At 42.9% G+C, this 18,379-nt stretch overlaps 3 protein-coding genes across 4 annotated transcripts; 1 reads left to right on the forward strand and 2 right to left on the reverse strand.

The window, feature by feature from the left end:
• The first annotated feature begins 904 nt into the window (after positions 1–904).
• On the forward strand, positions 905–4,670 carry LOC4341461 (beta-glucuronosyltransferase GlcAT14A). Its single transcript, XM_015788347.3, has 4 exons — positions 905–1,663; positions 2,277–2,352; positions 2,430–2,545; positions 3,709–4,670. Exons 1-4 carry the CDS (start codon positions 1,036–1,038, stop codon positions 4,221–4,223), a joined length of 1,335 nt encoding a protein of 444 aa, XP_015643833.1. The 5' UTR covers positions 905–1,035; the 3' UTR covers positions 4,224–4,670.
• Positions 4,671–5,122: 452 nt separating this feature from the next.
• On the reverse strand, positions 5,123–8,755 carry LOC9266153 (NADP-dependent alkenal double bond reductase P2). The gene is made up of 5 exons (XM_015788348.3): positions 8,377–8,755; positions 8,105–8,291; positions 7,821–7,987; positions 6,088–6,170; positions 5,123–5,665 (listed from the first exon to the last, which is right to left on the reverse strand). The coding sequence occupies exons 1-5, from the start codon at positions 8,593–8,595 to the stop codon at positions 5,293–5,295; spliced, it is 1,029 nt and encodes a 342-aa protein (XP_015643834.1). The 5' UTR covers positions 8,596–8,755; the 3' UTR covers positions 5,123–5,292.
• Positions 8,756–11,345: 2,590 nt separating this feature from the next.
• Positions 11,346–15,693, reverse strand: LOC4341462 (heme oxygenase 1, chloroplastic-like). 2 transcript variants are annotated; one of them, NM_001402866.1, is made up of 4 exons: positions 14,912–15,693; positions 12,429–12,652; positions 11,783–11,890; positions 11,346–11,668 (listed from the first exon to the last, which is right to left on the reverse strand). In NM_001402866.1, exons 1-4 carry the CDS (start codon positions 15,354–15,356, stop codon positions 11,576–11,578), a joined length of 870 nt encoding a protein of 289 aa, NP_001389795.1. In that variant the 5' UTR covers positions 15,357–15,693; the 3' UTR covers positions 11,346–11,575. The 2 variants fall into 2 exon arrangements, with proteins under 2 accessions (NP_001389795.1, XP_015643882.1); XM_015788396.2 differs by having other exon boundaries at positions 11,403–11,698; positions 14,912–15,655.
• Positions 15,694–18,379: the final 2,686 nt, after the last annotated feature.

Here is an 18,379-nt window from a genome sequence, read left to right on the forward strand (position 1 = left end):
TCGAACAAAATTCAGGAGCATCAGGAGTGACATAGTGAAGTATTTAGGGACACCATGGAATTTTAGAAATATTTGTCATTGAACACAAGACTACAAATCAAACACAATATATGAAAGATTTTGAGAACACGAGTCTCGATGACATTACTGCAACAACTTTCTTTTTTCATGGCCATATGGCTAGGATTAACCAGGAGTATTGGCCCATGTGACTGGAAATAGATTAGAAGTATGGTGCATGGATATTGCATAAATCATGGTTATTTCTTAAAGGGAGGGGTGGTGGCGTATGAGACATGAGAGAGAAACAAACAGATAACTCCTTTTATTTAAAGTAGCAATACATGAGTCTAAATACAAATATTAGCCTCGATAACACTACCCTTCAAATCACAATGGTATTTATATTACTTTTCAAAAGGGAAATGCTACGTAACGGTATCGCGTTCGGACGGGATGCATTAGATATCTTACATGTATCATTCCGTCCAAACAGGATACCGTTTTATATTATTCTCCTTTCAAAATTTCAATCGCAACCAAATACCCGTGAAGTCAAAATAAATTGCACCCAAAATACCAAATCCACTCCAAATATTCCAAACCCCTCGCTATACTCCACGACCAAAATACCAGAAAGAAGAGAGACTTGGCGTCCTCCAAAAAAAAGGGAAAAAAGAAGGGAGATTTGCCGTCCCAATCCTGAGTTGGCCACAGGCCAACCCCAACCCAACGCGACCGGCAGCAGCAGCAGGCGGAGACGCATGGTCATCATCACCATCGACTCATCGTCATCCATCCCCGCACCCAACACCAAAGCGCACACGAGAGACAGATTTCCTTGGGCGTTTTTCCTTTCCCTTCTCTTCCTCTCTTTCTCCCCCACACGCATCCATCACCAACCGAACGGCCACATTTAATCCCACCACCACCGCCTCCTCCTCCTCCTCGCGCGGCCGCACCCGATCCCAATCCACGCCTCGCCTCGCCGCGATCCACGCCGCCGGTGGTGGCGGTGGAAGGAAGGAAGGAAGGATGCTGGAGACGAAGCCGCCGTCGCCGGGGACGGCGGGGGCGGCGGGGGTGGCAGGGGGTGGGTACCATCGGAGGTGGGCGGCGCCGCTGCTGGCGTCCGTGCTGCTCTCGTCGCTCCTCATCGCGGCGTCCCTCTTCTTCTCTTCGTCGCGGGCGCTCCTCCTCTCCTTCTCCCCGCTCCCCTCCGCGGCATCCGCCGAGCCGCTCTTCGTCGAGGCCAAGCTGCGCCAGCAGCAGCAGATGCGCGGCGCGGCGGCGTCGGGCGGGCGCGGCCGCGGCGCCGTGCCGAGGATCGCCTACCTCGTGTCCGGCTCCGCCGGCGACGGCGCCGCGCTGCGCCGCACGCTCAGGGCGCTCTACCACCCGTCGAACATGTACGTCGTCCACCTCGACCTCGAGGCCCCCGCCACCGAGCGCGCCGAGCTCGCCGCCGCGGTGCGCGCCGACCCGGTCTACTCGCGGTTCCGCAACGTCAAGGTGGTCACCCGCGCCAACCTCGTCACCTACCGGGGCCCGACCATGGTGGCCAACACGCTCCACGCCGCCGCCATCCTCCTCCGCGAGGGCGGCGAGTGGGACTGGTTCATCAACCTCTCCGCCTCCGACTACCCCCTCGTCACGCAGGACGGTAAGCGCCCCCAAGATGCGATCTCCTACCCCGCCTCAATCCAATCGCCCCCGATTGGATCGCGCAAATACGCGAGCTCCGATCCAAAAAAATGAACGCGATCTTTGCGCTTTCGTATCGAATTGGGCTCATTCGATTCTAAGTTTGGCTCACTGGAGAGCATATTGGGGATTGGGATTGGAAATTTCAAATTGTGACTGGTAGTTGGGTGGAAGGGTTGGAGGGGAAAGAGGTGATTTTTATACGTTTGCAGTTGCCAGTTGGGGTATGCAGTGATATTTTTTTTGTTAATTTATGACATGTTTACCCAACTGGTCTAGGAATTTGGTAAGATTCGATTGATTTTGCCCCTTCTAGGTGGTATCTGGGGTAGGCAAAATCTTTGGCTGTTCTTTCTTTATATGGAGGCTTCCACTTCTCTGCTCCCCTGGGCTCTGATCTTGCTTTATATTTCTATTTCGATCTACAACTACTTTCTTTTTCATGATTTGTCTTACTCGTGGAGATCATTGGTCTTGGCCTGTTTGGATTAGGCTTGAGTAAATTCAGTAAACATGTTTGTTAGAATTAACATGTATAGATGTTAATCTTACTTCTCTTGTGTGCTTTGCAGATCTGTTGTATGTTCTATCTGACTTGCCAAGGCAACTTAACTTTATTGAGCATACCAGTGACATCGGATGGAAGGAGTAAGCATTGGAATTTCGCTGAAAGTATTGTTTGTTTTGTTCATGCAAGCTGCTTGTGGCTAAAATTTTCTCTGTAGGTATCAGAGGGCAAAGCCGGTGATAATTGACCCTGGGCTATACAGCCTGCAGAAATCTGATGTTTTCTGGATTACAGAGAAAAGAAGTGTTCCAACCGCATTCAAGCTCTTCACTGGTAAATGCTTCCTCTAACCTGATGCTTCTGCATGAGCTTTCTCTTCTTGTTTTTTTTGGTTATCTGCACCACCTTGAGCGTTTGCCATTTCAGTTGCAAATTAATTACTCCGTGCATTCGTTGTCTCATGCTATGTTTATTAGTGAGTAATTGTTCATCCTGCAATCAAGTTTTACTTGCATGTAACCGTGCTAGAGACATGGAAAAATATTTTTTTTCCGGCTGACCTCTTGGTGTTATTTCTTGTTTTTATTTTGGTCGACCATGAGTCCTGATGTCAACTCTCTTCTATCAACTTACCATGTGCTAAAGAATCGAGTTGGAAGATATCAATTGGTGTGGGACTATGGTTTGGCATCTATTGATAGCATGCACTCGCAGCAAGGTAGTTAGTAACAGTCGAGATGGTGCTCAATAGCGTCATTGCAGCTCTCCAGTACAATGACGTCTTGCTTGCTGCTTTGTATCAGCATTCAGCACCAAATTTACTTTCCAGAACCAAGAAAATCACTTTGGACAGATTGTCTTGCATTGGTGAAACCGATGTTTTTGTCTTATATAGTATCACTCCAATTTCTTAACTGTAGTGCGCTAGCCTCATTTCACAGGTCATAGACTAAGATAATGTTTACCTATACTATAATATATGCTTGCCCATCTCATATTGGTTACGTTTTGTTGTATGTGACAAAGCAGCTGCTAATCTTACTAGGTATTTCTGAAAACATCATGTGATCCTAACCTTTTTTCTTTTGTTGGACAGTCAAAGTCCAGTTGCTTGTTGAAATCTTGAACCAAACTGTTACTTCTGACCACAAACTATGGTTATCCAGTTGCTTGCTACCTTGAACCAAACTGTTACTTCTGACCACAAAACTATGGTTTTCCAGTTGCTTGCTGAAACCTTGAACCAAGCTGTTCTGACCACAAAACTATGGCCAATCTTTAGTATCGGGACATTGTATTACTGACCATGCTACTTCTTTCCCTTTCTGGTTATGAACCTATGGCCAATCAATTGTGCATAACAGTTATGTTGACTGTATAATTTGGTCATTATTTTGCAAATTTCATTATCTTGCATGGAGTTCATATTTGTTAAATTTTCATCCACTTTGCACTCACAGAATGCTAATACATGCTTTATATGTATCATGTTCTAGGCTCGGCGTGGATGATGCTTACTCATCAATTTATTGAATACTGCATATGGGGTTGGGACAATCTTCCCAGGACGGTCCTGATGTATTATGCCAATTTTCTTTCTTCACCAGAGGGTTACTTCCACACAGTCATTTGCAATGTCCCAGAGTTCCGCAACACCACTGTGAATCATGATCTACATTTCATTTCTTGGGACAACCCACCAAAGCAACACCCTCACTACCTCACCCTCAATGACTTTGACGGTATGGTTAACAGCAATGCTCCCTTTGCAAGAAAGTTTGGAAGAGAAGATCCTGTACTAGACAAGATCGACCAGGAATTATTGGGCCGCCAACCTGACGGGTTCGTGGCAGGTGGGTGGATGGATCTGTTGAACACGACAACAGTGAAAGGATCGTTCACTGTTGAGCGTGTACAAGATCTCCGCCCAGGGCCTGGTGCAGACAGGCTAAAGAAACTTGTCACAGGCTTGCTCACCCAGGAAGGCTTTGATGACAAGCATTGCTTGTGAAACTTGCAGTAATATGATTCTGGGGTAGGTTACACTATCAAAATTCGAGGATGTTGCGCCATTAGCTAGTCATCTACTAGCTGAAGAAGCAGCAGCACATAGCATCAATTCCACATGGATGGAATGGTCAGATAGGTGATCTTTTTACACAAACCACTTGAGTTGAATCACCGTACAGGAGACCACGGCCGTAGCACACGGAGATTATACAGCACTAATAGCTCATTAGGTTATGTTAGAGGATTATATCAGCCCCCAACCATTAATAATCTCTTCTTGATCTCTCTGCGCTGCGGGTTGTCCAAGATGGTCCATTATTCGTTCAGAAAATCACAGCACTGACCAGATCAATTTGCCAACCTGCAGCGCTTGAGATTTCGTTGTATTAACTTGGATTCTTCTGGGCAAACTGGCACATTTTGATTACATACATGTATTCTTTGATTTCTTCTCCCTTTTCCCATTGCTGAGCATAGCGAATTACTTGCTCCCTTTTCTTGCCCCTCTGGTGGGTATGCATACTATATATATTTTGTTTTATGTGCAATTTTTAAATGAGTAGATGCAGTTGGGATGTTCAGAGAGCCTGGTGCTTTCATTGTTTTTTTTTTTTTTTGAAGTTCAAAACGCCAAAATGGGTTTCATTTCTTAGACTTGACTTGTGTACTTGACTAGTATCAAACTGCTGGAAAGGTGGATTGTAGAATGCAGAGTGATAATCAAGGCCTGCTGCCTGCCTTTTTCTCCATGTGTTCTTTTTTCTGATTTGGTCCGACACTCAGATACCTGATTGGTACTACTAGTTAACAGTGTTGCAGAGTGTTGTGACCAGTGAGTTCAATCCAGTCACAGAGGCGGCTATGCTACCTCAGAAAACAACTTTGTTTCACTGTCAGTAATTCCTGAAATCACCTAAATTTATTCGACTCCGAGTCACTGACATGCTCAATAGTTGAAGAAAACAACTTTGTTTCACTGTCGGTAAATTTCTGAAGTCTCACCTAAATTTTATTTGACTCTGAATCACTGACATGCCCATTAGCTTTTCTCCGGCCATGGCTGTGTACTCCTATGCCAGCTTAACCATCTTCTTGCCGATGTTGTCGCCGCTGAACAGCGCCGCGAAAGCCGACGGCACGCTCTCCAGGCCGTCGGAGATGTCCTCGATCACCTGGACCTTTCCCTGACGGATCCAGTCACTGATGACGCCGGTGAACTCGGCGAACCTCGTCAGGAAATCCCAGGCGAAGAAGCCTCTGATGGTGATGCGCTTGTAGATCACCTCCAGCAGGTCCGGCACGGCGCGGTGGCCGGCGTCGGTGTACTCGGAGATGACGCCGCAAAGGGCGACGCGGCCGTAGGTGTTCATGTTCGCCAGCGCCGCCTCTAGTGTCTCGCCACCGACATTGTCAAAGTAGATGTCAATACCGTCGGGAAAGTATCTGTCAAGAACGTTACCCGGCAGGATTTGTCATTTTACTACTCACCGTTTTAAATTACTCATCATTTTAAATTTACAATATTCTAATATTTGACCATTAATTTATATAAACTAATATTGTTTGATATCACGATATCTATATTTCTGAATTCATCATGATAAATACTTTCATAATATATACCCCTTCATTCAAAAAAACCAATTCCTAGCTACGAACTTGGATACATGTGTGACTAGATTCATAGTTAGGGTTTGTCTTTTTTGGACGGATTAGTAATTCTCATGTTGTTAAACTATATGGATGACTAAAAATTAATGATAAAAATAGATACAGTTAACTTACTATAAACATAAAGCGACAAGTAATTTAAAATGGAGGAAGAATTTTTTAAGATCATACGGTGGTAAGATCAGAATAATGACCTCTTCAGTGCTGATTTCATGTCAGGCTCATCCTTATAGTTGAAAGCGTCATCGAATCCAAGCTTATTTTTCAGCAGGTCAACCTGTGAATTTGATTTATAAATCTCATGATCAGGGTAGTGCTGATTCTCAGAGAATCTGTCGCGGGTTAAGATTGCAAGTAGCAGGAACACCTCAGTACTCTTGACTTCGACTAACAAAAGAAAAACTAGAAATTTGAACCTATATTGACTGAATATCAACCAATTTCACTAAATCGAAATACTTTTCCAAATTTCTGGGTCCACATAATATCGCCCGGAAAAGGATATTACAAATTCAGAAATTTTGTTCCCAAATACTTAGGCCCTGTTTAGTTCGAGGGGAGAAAAGTTTTTGCGTGTAACATCGGATATACGGACACACATTTGAAGTATTAAACGTAGTATAATAACAAAACAAATTACAGATTCCGCCTGTAAACTACGAGACGAATTTATTAAGCCTAATTAATCCGTCATTAGCAAATGTTTACTTAGCACCACATTGTTAAATCATGGCACAATTAGGCTTAAAAGATTCGTCTTGCAATTTACACGCAATCTGTGTAATCAGTTTTTTTCTATAATTTATACTCTATGCATGTGTCCGAACATTCGATGTGACATGGTGAAAAGTTTTTGTTTGGGAACTAAGGTCTTAATAAATTCGTCTCGCAGTTTACAGGCAGAATCTGTAATTTGTTTTATTATTAGACTATGTTTAATACTCCATCCGTCCCATAATATAAGGAATTTTGAGTTTTTTGTTTGCACTGTTTAACCACTCGTCTAATTAACAAAATTTGGAATTATTATTTATTTTTTTGTTACTTACTTTATTATCCAAAGTACTTTAAGCACAACTTTTTATTTTTTTTATATTTGCACAAAATTTTTTAATAAGATGAGTGGTCAAACAGTGCAAGCAAAAACTCAAAATCCCTTATATTATGGGACGGAGGGAGTACTTCAAATGTGTGTCTGTATATCTGATGTGACACGGCAAAAATTTTCACCCTTGGATCTAAGGCCGGGTTTAGTTCTCAATTTTTTTTTTCCAAAAACGTCACATAGAATCTTTGGGTACATGCATAGAGCATTAAATATAGATAAAAACAAAAACTAATTGCACAGTTTGCATGGAAATCCCGAGACGAATCTTTTGAGTCCAATTAGTCCATTATTAACCATAGGTGCTACAGTAACCCACATGTGCTAATGACGGCTTAATTAGGCTGAAAAGATTCGTCTCGTGGTTTCCAGGCGAGTTATGAAATTAGTTTTTTCATTCGTGTCTGAGAACCCTTTCCGACATTCGGTCAAACATCCGATGTGATACTCAAAAATTTTCTTTTCGCGAACTAAACACACCCTAAACACATACTCCTTCCGTTCCCTAATATAAAGGATTTTAACATTTACCTGTATTGTTGTTTAACCATTCGTCTTATTAAAAAAAATTTAGAATTATTATTTTTATTTGTGACTTGCTTTATTATCCAAAGTATTTTAAGCATAACTTTTCATTTTTTATATTTATATAATTGTTTTTTTAATAAAATGACTGTTCAAACAGTGTAAACAAAATGACAAAGGACGGAGGTAGTACGTTGTACTAGTACGAAACTGTTGCTAGTCGCTACCAGTGTCGGAGTACGTACGAAAGCAGAATCACTTTTACTTTGTGCAATGAGCTTGCGTGTTTTGGCTTACCTTGGCGTTGGTGCCGGCGCAGCCGACGACGTAGCAGCCGGCGAGCTTGGCGAACTGGCCGACGAGGCTGCCGACGGAGCCCGACGCCGCCGACACGAACACCTTCTCCCCCGCCTCCGGCCTGCCCACCTCGTACAGCCCCGCGTACGCCGTCATCCCGCTCGTCCCTGCCACATGCTCGATCCATCGATCACCGCCCGGCGCCACCGAAACACTCAGACAAATTAACAAGAATTGCATGCGTGCGTGTCGCGGCGCGCGGCGTCGGCGGCGGCGGCGCTCACCTAGTGCGCTGAGGTGGTGTGACAAGGGGAGGTCGTCGGAGGCGGCGAGCTTGGACATGAGCACGCCGGGGGACGGCCGGAACAGGGTGTAGTCCTCCCACCCCAGCACGCCGGCGACCACGTCGCCCTCCTTGTACTCCTCGCACGCCGACGCCACCACCTCGCCGGCGCCGTACGCGTCGATCCTCTTCACGAACACACGAGAAAAAATGAGCTCGACGACGAAGTGTGTGAAGGCTAGCCTGCGATAGAGAGGGTGAACAGCATATAACCTCGCCGGGGACGATGCCGTCGACGGCGAGGTGCGACGCGCTGCGGCGCTTCATGCGGTTGAGCTGGTAAGGGTCCACGGACAGGTAGAGGTTCCGGACCAGCACCTCGCCGGACTCCGGCCACCACCTCACCCTCGCCGCCTTCACCTCGAAGTCGTCCTCCGACGGGAGCCCCTCCACGTGGTGCCTCACGGCGACGTACCGGCTCTCCACCTCCATCACTCGCCGGCGCAGCAGCAAGCTATAGCTAGCCAGCAACACGACACAAAAGCTAACGCAATGCGCACAGGTGGTCGCCGAGGAATCGAAGAATGGGGAGAGAAATATATGGATCGAGGAGGAAGACGACGACGACGACAAATTGAGCCGGCAGAAGAGAACGACTGGGTCTGTTCGGCACCCAGGTTTCCAACCCCTCTCCATCGTATTCCGTACACACGTTTTTCAAACTGCTAAACAGTGTTTTTTGTAAAAGGTTTATATACGAAAGTTACTTAGGGCATCCACAATGTTGATGAAAAGTGGGTATTAGGCATTAAAATATCCTTACTACTAGGTAAGATACATTGTGAAAGTAGTAAATAGCTACTCTCTTCGTAAGACTTTTTAGCATTACTCATATTTATTTAGAAGTTAATGAATCTAGACAAATATATATGCTTAAATTCATTAACATATATATGAATGTGGGCAATACTAGAAAGTCTTACCTTGTGAAACGGATGAAGTACTACTAGGTCATATGGCTACTACCGAGCAACAAATAATAAGTTATGTTATTTGTACAATGTCAATAAGTATCAACGTATTGTTTTCTCGCAGTTGGAGTCACGGCAGCTGAGGATTGGTGAGTTTTTATAGTGGGGCCCATGTTATATCCAATCATCTTACACATACAATGTGGCGTTCATATCCTGCTACTACCGCCTGACATGCGGGTCCACGTTACTACCGAACTCGGTCATAAACATTGCTGTTGCCCTTAAAAAATCTATTTTTTTTAAAAAAAATAGCTAATACTTAATTAATCACTCGCTAATGGATTGCTCCGTTTTCCGCGCGCACAGTTTCCGGATGGGAACAACCAGCAGTGCACAGAGCCTAGGTAGGGCTCTCGTCGCGACATGTAAAAGCAATATATCATATCTTCTTACACTTTTTAAAGTATTTTTGTAATTATTTAAGTGATATGTGAACGGAGGGGACGAGCTCTTGAGAGATTAAAATCCCCTCCCTGGAGAGATCAGAGATGCCTAGGCGGAGATGCTTTCCGGTGGCGTCTCGTCATCATATGCAGGAGGAGACGATTGGTGCGAGGGGATATTTTTGGCGGTAAGCGTGCAGGCCTAGCTTGTAGCCAATGGGATAACTAATGCAAATGGAGGAAAAAAACAAACAAACTGAAACCAAAAGTGGTATAATAGACTATATGCAGGGTTAACAATTTTGGAAAGCTAAAAAAATATCGGTCACCAATAAATCCGAAATTGCGAAATTTCTGGTCTAAAGTTGTTTGAACTTTGAATACAATTTTACATTTTTCTAAAAGGCATTTTCAAGTGAAATATTTTCATGCCCGGGGCTGACAAATTCTAAAGTTTTGGAGATTTTAGAAAGTTCTCAAACTATGATTATTATTATATACCGCCTCCGATCACAACGTTGGCAACCGCTACATATACAAGTTATATATTAGGAATTGTTGTATGTCTGATGTATTTCCTAGAATTATGGTCGAGTTAACCACATTTAGATTGATATGAATTTGTTCCTAAGCTTCGTGTACTTCTTAGACCATTGCCCAACACTCCTAACTGACGTGCGGTCTCGCCCTGCCCAACGAGAATATTCGCGTCAAGAAGGAGGGATCTGCTAGGGTGCACGAATCCTACAGGAGGCACATGTGTTCTCGATAGAGCCACGCGTGAGGATTAGGCGAGTAATCGCGTTGGGAAGAGGCCTCTCGCCCTTATAGCCATAAACGAGGTCATGGTTGTCATCGTCGTGCAGATCGGGCGAGCTCGAGGACGGACTCTGCAATGGTAGCAAAGACGGCGAGGGGAATGGCAGGGAAGAATAAGGGCATATACGATGGCAAGACACTCCGTCACGGGAAGACGTCACCGGGAAGCTTCGCCAGTCATTGGCGCCTCAATCTGCACCAGTGCCAGCTATTTCACAACCCCAACCACCGCTTTCGGCAGATCCGTCGTCGAGGTCGTTATATAGGGTAGATCCATTGCCGTTGTCCCTATCAACACCACGCCACCTCGATTTGTGTCCCTGCCACCGAGGAGGGGAGAGAGGAGCTCGAGCTCGTCTTCTTGCAGGCGTCGCTAAGGAGGGGAGAGGCGGTGATGCCGCCCGACGGGAGACGGAGGAGTGACGTATAGGTATAGTGAAAGGGGAGGGTGGGTGTTTATATAAGTTTTTTTATTTTCAGAGTGCGTAATATAAAATGTTAGACTTATATATGAATAAAGAAAATCTGAGTATTTAAATAAAAATGTAATTGGCTGATAAGGGCTGAAACCAAAAAAAGACAAGTGGTTGTAGCTTGCATGGTGTGGAGGGTGTTACAACTTACAACTTCTATGTGGCATCTTCTTTTTGTTGGCGCTACGCGTAAACAACACATAAAAAAGCAAACATTTTTTTAGTTGAAAGACGTAGTATGTTTGATGATATAAAAGTTCAGGGATGAAATTTGGACCAAGGCTATACTAGTAAGTTGCTCTCAACTAGCAAAAAAAAAAAAAAAGGACTTCTCTGATTTTTTTTTTCTTGCGAGGAGGTGAAATTGTATGTTTATTAGGGTGTGGAGGGAGAACTTCATTATTTTGCACTCGAAATTTGAGTTACATATGTTGATAACTGATAAGCCTGTTTGGAGAATACGTCGAGGAGATCAACAACATTTATGCTATTTGTTTTGTCACATTTCAGTCGCCTGAAAACGCAAGAACTTTCAGTTAAATTACCCATTTGGCAATTAGCAAGGAGATGCTAGCACAGCAACAGACAAGTGGCACACCGAAGGATTATTAGAATTTGGCAATTTGATGGGAGGCAAGGCCAACTGGTTGAGTAAGTAAATGACCTCTGCCCAGTGTCCAGTAACAGTCTGTCTGACTGACGTGAACTTTAGTATTTACAGCGTTTATCAAGACTAGATAGCAGACACCGTGATCAATTAAGCTTAGGTGAATATGTGACGGAGGAGATCTCCAGAATACGAGAACGACTTCTCCGTTTCATCCAGGCAATGGTCCTTCTCCTCCCGGGTCCAGCTCTGCAAGGCCAGCAAATGGAACAATTAAAGCTTGGTTATTAGCAACATTTCAAACTGCTCGTATCAAAGAATTGGGGGAGATAGTGGCGTGGCAAATAGAGCTCCTGGACTTACAGAGGCGACTTCGTTAAGCTTGTTGCGGACATTCTGCAGCAGCTGGGACAGATTGCCCTCCCATTTGTAGAACTCCAGCTCCTTCTTGTTCAGAATATTCTCAGAGACCTAAGATGATAACAAGGGCATGATTAAACGTTTAAGAAATTCAAACAAGTTGAACCAAATGAGGTGGCAAGCATGGAAAACTGCTATTCATATGCCCAAACAAAACCGCATTGTAATAATGTCAGGTGGGTTGAAAAACCTTGACGTCTATGAGCAGCACAACTTGAGAACAGTAGTGGCAAGAGGATCCTAAAAGGGACTGCGTGCCAAAGCACTCGCTGCCTTATGTAGTATTTTCATTATCTCGACTAGCGTACTCTATAATTTTGTTAGAACAAAATACCAATATAAGCATCCAAAGCAACCGGTCAATCTGATTCCTAAGAAAAGAAACCATCTCACATCAAAAGTGTCCACACTATACAGTCAGGAAAGCGCAATGAAGCAAAGAACAAACTTTCTGTTAGTGTCAGTTTTGTTGCTTCGATAGCTAATATTCTACGCATTTATAGGAATCCATTCTGAACTATGTTACCAAAAGATAGTGAGCTTTTGAATGATATAAAAAATTCATCATTAAAAAAGACAGAAACTGTACCTTCTTCCCAATCATTCGGCCTCCAGCCGTATGAGCAAAATACACATTATAGAAATGGCAGATAAAAGCTTGGGAGTCCTTTTCAGCCAGCTCTTCCAGATAGGAAGCATATGTAGTGCCGGGAGCAGATGGTTCTGGAATTGTGTGACCCTGTTCCTTGAACCATTCCAGATCCTTCTTCAGTTGTTCTGATCTCTCCAACCCAGTATTCCTGAACTCAGCATCTGAAATACATACAGATAAATAGGAAGTCAATAAGCAGCCTCTTGCAAATATTGATGGAAGAAATCTTCTAGCTGTTTTATAGTAGTTTCAATTTTCCATCTAAAAAGAATATTACAGATTTTATGTGGACGTTCAAGTAATTATGACTCATTGTTCCATACTTCCATACAGCATAAACAAAACTACAAAAGTTCTCTATCCTGCTAAGATTTCAGGTGCAAACAAATTGCACACGGTATTATGTAGGAGTAGAATAAAGGTACTCATTATTTGCTTCTCAATTATTTACTAATCCCTCCATTTCATATTATAAGTCGTTTTGATTTTTTCCTAGTCAAACTTAAAGAAGTTTGATGAAGTTTATAGAAAAATTTAGCAACATCTACAACATCAAATTAGTTTCATTAAAACTAACATTTAATATATTTGGATAATATGTTTGTTTTGTGTCGAATATGTTGCTATATTTTTTCTACAAATTTGGTCAAATTTTAAAAAGTTCGACTACAACAAAATCAAAACGACTATAATATGAAACGGAGAAGTACTTAAGTGGAACTGGTCAACTAGCCAAACACGAAGCTACGTGTTGTTCTAAAACTCAAATGTAAAACAAATAGAAAAATCTAGAGTTTCACCAATACAGATAAATGCAGACAATCCAGATACCATAAAACTTCAGCAAGCAAGCTAGAAGATATAAAGGGTATCATTGTTAACATTATATATTATTTAATTTTCTTTGCTAGTGAAATGTTTTCCTTGCAAAATGCAAAGTAATCATCAATAAGAAAGAGGCTTCTCACATCCAACCATCCAATACACAGAGAGCTAGTGGAGGCAAATTGACGGACAACGTAGGTCCATGAAAGGGTGTAACAAAGACTCAAGGGTTAAGGACAAGGCGGATTCCAGAAAGATTCTGTTATAAAGACTCAAGGATTTCCTTCAAAAGAAATCCTGTTATAAAGAAAATGCTGCCCATAACTCAACTAGCAGAATAACTGCATGATGTGCACCCCCCAAAATTGGAGGCAACGTTTATTGTGTTATTTGCATACCAGACCATAGCAGAATAACAGAACAAGAGTATGTAAAATTGGGGTACCATGGTGCCAACATAAGCTGTTTGCAAGTACAAACCTACCGAGGTAATTCTGCACATAGCATGCCAAGTGGTAATGTAATATAAGGATTTCTAATTCCAAGTGTCGAAACAATACAATGCCAAAATACAAGACTTATACATGATTAAGGGAAGCAATACAGGAGTGTGGATACAGAAAATAACTGTGCTGGGGATGCCACCTCTAAACAGCAGAGGGAGCCACAATGAAAATTTTAGTGATTTAAGGCATCCATGAATAGGAATATAGGATGTCTCTCGAGAAGGTCGATACAAGTTTGCCCATAGAATAGGAACCAATAGTAAGGTACTACTTTAGATGATTATACCGCCAAGTGCCAACCAACTGCAAATAGACATGCACATGGCTTCCTGTACTTCTTACTTGATACATATAGGCAAACATTGATATTTTGATGATACTCTTAAAGAAATGTTGCCAGTAAAGCGTTTTAACACTTTCGAAACACCTAAACAATTTTATCAAGACCCTCCCAAAAACATATTCTGTGCCTGCCAAATGTTTTGCTAGCAGCATGCCAGGCAAGGATGCCTCTCAATGACAAAGAAATGCCTTTGTTTTATTTTAAAAAATGTGGGCTGAATGTTACTTAAATTGGATCCACCTGCACATGGCACTGGTCTTATGGTCAGTGGAAGAGCATATCATGTAACAGAAGGGGAAATATACATTTTTTTTATTTAAATTTCAGATCGGTAGCTGACTTATCCAAAGCTGATGCAATTTCCTCGATGACATGAAATAATCATAGGCTCAAAGTCTTTTAATACCTTAACTTGGATTACATATATTTTCTCAAGCATCCAAACCAAACTCAAAACAGGGGGTTTGCAAGTGCTCCTACTCCCACCATATGGCACATCCAACTTCAATTTGACATTTTCCTTCACAAAAAGCTGTGCATCCAATTTTTTTCTGGCTAAACAATTATACTATTTGACTATTCTAGAACAGAAGGTGAGAAATATTTCCAACTTTCATGGGTGTCGCCGTATGAACCAATCAAATATCATTTCAGTTCAAAATTTTCTAAAAAAAAACGTCATCCACAAAAATTCCAAGCGGTCCAAAGTAGAGCACGGAGGAGGAAGAGCTTTTCCGATCACTCACACCAGGGGACGGCGGCGCGGTCGACGATGGTCTCGAGCGTCTCGAAGACGAGCTTGCTGTCGACGAGGAAGCGGAGGTAGCCGTCCACGGAGGGCTCCCACCTGGCCACCGGCGGCGCCTGCGGCTCCTTCTCCCCTTCCTTGGCCTGGTCCTTGGTGTGCAGCCGCATGGCCACCGCCCTCATCTCCTCCACGAACGGCTTCCCTTCCTCCCCGCTCGCCGCGGGCGCCATCTCCGCCGCCGTCGCCGCCGCCACCACCATCCTCCTGCTACTGCTAGCGCTCCCCCACAACCTCCGCGCCACCACCGCCACCGCCCGCGAAGGCGAAGGCGCCCCGGCGTGCACGGACACGCCGCCGCCGCCGCTCTTCCTTCCGTGCAAGAAGGGCAACGACGTCGCCGCGAGTGCGTTGGGGGCCGTGAGCGACGCTGCCGCGGGCGCCATGAGTCCCGCCCACCTCTCTCCCTCTTATAGCGGCGCTAGGGGTCTCCGTTCCGTGCGGGGGAGGAGGAAGCGTGAAGGTGCTCGACGATGGCGACGGGCCGCGCGCGGAGGCGGTTGGCGTTGGAGTGCGGCGTTGGTGTTGCTTCTGCGGAGTGAGGAGTGCGGCGTCGGCGGCGGCGGTGGAGGAGGAGGAGGAGTGGGGAATTTTCTACGGATTAAATCGGAGAAAATCGATTAAAAAAATAATCGAGCTCGCGCTTGGTGGTGGGAGTGGATTGGAATGGCCGGGAATGGCAAGCAACCTCGGCAGCAATGGCGTCTCGAGGAGGAAGACGACGGGTAAGGGACTCTCCTTTCTCACCTACATAGTGCGTACCCATTACAATGACAGGTGGGCCCGGATGGAAGTGGGCCCGCTATGTCAGTGAGTTAGGGTAGAGGATGGGGAATGGTAGGTGGTGGGATTTCCCAAAGGGGATGGAGTGATAGATGGGACGGTCGCTGACGTGTAGGCCATGGTGGAGATGGGGGGCGGGAGGGCCAATGGGCGTCCACGTGACGGGGACTGGGGATGCGAGCTCCTCCATGTCCATGTCCTCTTTTTTAGTTCTTTATTGGGCCGGATGGGCCCATGTCGAAATGTTCGCCCATTTCTAACTGTCCTTTTTATTTGTTTTATATTATATGTGGTTAAGGGACATTTGGAAAAAACAGTTGTTATCTAGAGGCGTCTATAAATCGGACGCTGCACGAAGTAGTTCGGAATTGTTTAACTACGTAGATTAAAAAAATGTTTCAATCGTTTTAAAAGTTGAAACACAACAAAATCACCACTCATGAAACATTTTGCTGCAACGTATGAATCAATGTTTTTTTTTTGTCTTTTTTAAGTTGTTTTACCATATATAAAAATAATGTTTCATCAAATAGCGAAAGGATGTTTCAATTCACCGCAACATTTGATCTATACATAATGAAACATCACGAGTATAATTGCTGAAACATTGTTGGTGGAACAAAAAATGAAACGGATTTTCTTAATAGAGCGTTTTCGTAATATGTGGGTGATTTGTTGCAATGGCGTATGTGGTGGGGAACGTGGTGGGGACGGCACGGAGGTGCGCGCGGAGGCGCAAGAAGCGGCGGGCGCACGATTTTTCTGGCGCTGATCGAGCGCCCAATCGCTAACATTTTCCGTTATTTATTGCAAAATAAAAAAAATTAGCCCATGCATGTCAATTTTCATAATGTAGAATTTCTGTGCACAATAGTTTATACGAAGAACCGGGCGGACTTTAATATTATTCTTTCCCTTCATTTTTTAATGGTTAAGGGACGCTCAAGGAGTTAGTAAAATTCAAGAACAGTCGTCTAATTGTCCATGCACGTGATTTATAATTGTCATAGTCTCATTTACAATCCATACAGTAATTTTGTCCGTAGAACTGTATGCGATATCCACATATTCTCATATAGAAAATCCTTCCTCTATATTTAACACTCTTTCTGTTCTAAAATATAAATATTTAAATAAGTGAATACTAGGTTTAAATAGTAGACTTAACGTGCTAATCACTCTTTCAACGACTTATGATACGACGTATATACTTGTCAACAGCGGGTAGGGATGGGCGCGCATATATGCATGTATATATGAGAATCTACGAGACTACGACTATAGTAGTGTGCTTTGAAAATAAAAAAAAAAAACCTTTTGCTTATAGAGGCTTAACACCGCTAGTCCGCTATAGTTTACATGCTCCAAACACACCAATTTCGTAAGAATCTATTTGAAATTTTACTTACAAAGGTATTTGATGCTTTCTATTTACACTTGAAGTGAGAAAACATTAAGATCACTTGTGATATTCTTCTGTCGTTCTTCACTTTAAAAAGTTGCGAAACTAATATTTTTTTCATTTCACAATACAAGTCATTATAACATTTTCCACATTTATATTGATGTTAATGAATCTAGACAAATAATATAAATATAGAAAATGCTATAATGATTTATATTGTCAAACGGAGGGAGTAAGATTTTTTTTTTTCAGTGGATAGCTGAATAATAACATGGGTTGAGGGGGATGGAGCTTTCCGGTGCCGTCACGCAGTGAATTTGAAAGCGTGGCCACATGTATCTTTCTTCAATGTTACCCACTAGCTAGCTTCACCCACACAAAACTGGAAAGCAACGTACATTGATCGTTGGAAAATGCTGAAACTACAATTAAAAGCTTGGTTTCGAAGCTGGGAATTTTCCGTATTCGTAATTAGTGGATTAAACTGGATATCTTGTAGAAGTCGCTATATTAATTAATTTTTCCAGTGAAATTCTTTTTCTTAAAAAAATGCGGTCTAAACTTCAGCGTGATGGTTTAATTTAAAGATGACGTCCATATATCAGTGCAAGAGCAACGAAATATATGTGTACAAGCTTATGAATGCAAAGGTTAGTGCAGTGGCAGGCGTGCACGTTTGACGTTACAGCTCCCGGGTTTAACTCAAGAGGAAGAAATCTCTCTCTAACCGCTTGCATTATTTGAAATGGAGTAGTAGGTAGGACCTACTCCCTTCATCCCAAAATATAAGCTATTGTCAAACTTAGTACAATCTTCAAAACTAATTTTTAACTTAAAATTTCTCATATATAAGGTTTGTTGCAACAAAATTATAATCATCTTAAAGTAAATTTAAATGTTAATCCAATAATTTAATTTTAACAAATAAAATTTAATTTATATTATAATAATTATTGGTCAAATGTTTTTAAAGTTGAATATTGAAATGTGTGCACGTCTTATATTATAAGATAGAGAGAATAAAAGTTAATTAAGCCTAATTTGATTTATACTTATTAGCTGTGCATGAGTGTACCATCTTACAGTTTAGATCCTCTCTAGACAAAATAAGATCTGCAGTTTTTTTTTTTGTTGGCACAAGATATGCAACTGTATTTATTTCAATACAAGCCTAGAGCTCGTGCGTTACAACGGAAAATAAATTAAGTTTCTAGCTTATTA

Source organism: Oryza sativa, chromosome 6 (genome assembly GCF_034140825.1).
Source record: "Oryza sativa Japonica Group chromosome 6, ASM3414082v1".
NCBI lineage: Eukaryota > Viridiplantae > Streptophyta > Magnoliopsida > Poales > Poaceae > Oryza > Oryza sativa.

Bases quoted from the DNA above. Each gene is read 5' to 3' on its own strand.
- LOC4341461 (XM_015788347.3), top strand. From the start codon at position 1,036: ATGCTGGAGACGAAGCCGCCGTCGCCGGGGACGGCGGGGGCGGCGGGG. The intron at 1,664-2,276 runs GTAAGCGCCCCC...TGTGCTTTGCAG, and splicing joins CCCCCTCGTCACGCAGGACG to ATCTGTTGTATGTTCTATCT. The intron at 2,353-2,429 runs GTAAGCATTGGA...TTTTCTCTGTAG, and splicing joins AGTGACATCGGATGGAAGGA to GTATCAGAGGGCAAAGCCGG.
- LOC9266153 (XM_015788348.3), bottom strand. From the start codon at position 8,595: ATGGAGGTGGAGAGCCGGTACGTCGCCGTGAGGCACCACGTGGAGGGG. The intron at 6,171-7,820 runs GTAAGCCAAAAC...TCAAATTCACAG, and splicing joins GCGCCGGCACCAACGCCAAG to GTTGACCTGCTGAAAAATAA. The intron at 5,666-6,087 runs GTCATTATTCTG...CGTTCTTGACAG, and splicing joins ATGAAATCAGCACTGAAGAG to ATACTTTCCCGACGGTATTG.
- LOC4341462 (NM_001402866.1), bottom strand. From the start codon at position 15,356: ATGGCGCCCGCGGCAGCGTCGCTCACGGCCCCCAACGCACTCGCGGCG. The intron at 12,653-14,911 runs GTGAGTGATCGG...TATGTATTTCAG, and splicing joins CCGCGCCGCCGTCCCCTGGT to ATGCTGAGTTCAGGAATACT. The intron at 11,891-12,428 runs GTACAGTTTCTG...TTATCATCTTAG, and splicing joins GCCGAATGATTGGGAAGAAG to GTCTCTGAGAATATTCTGAA.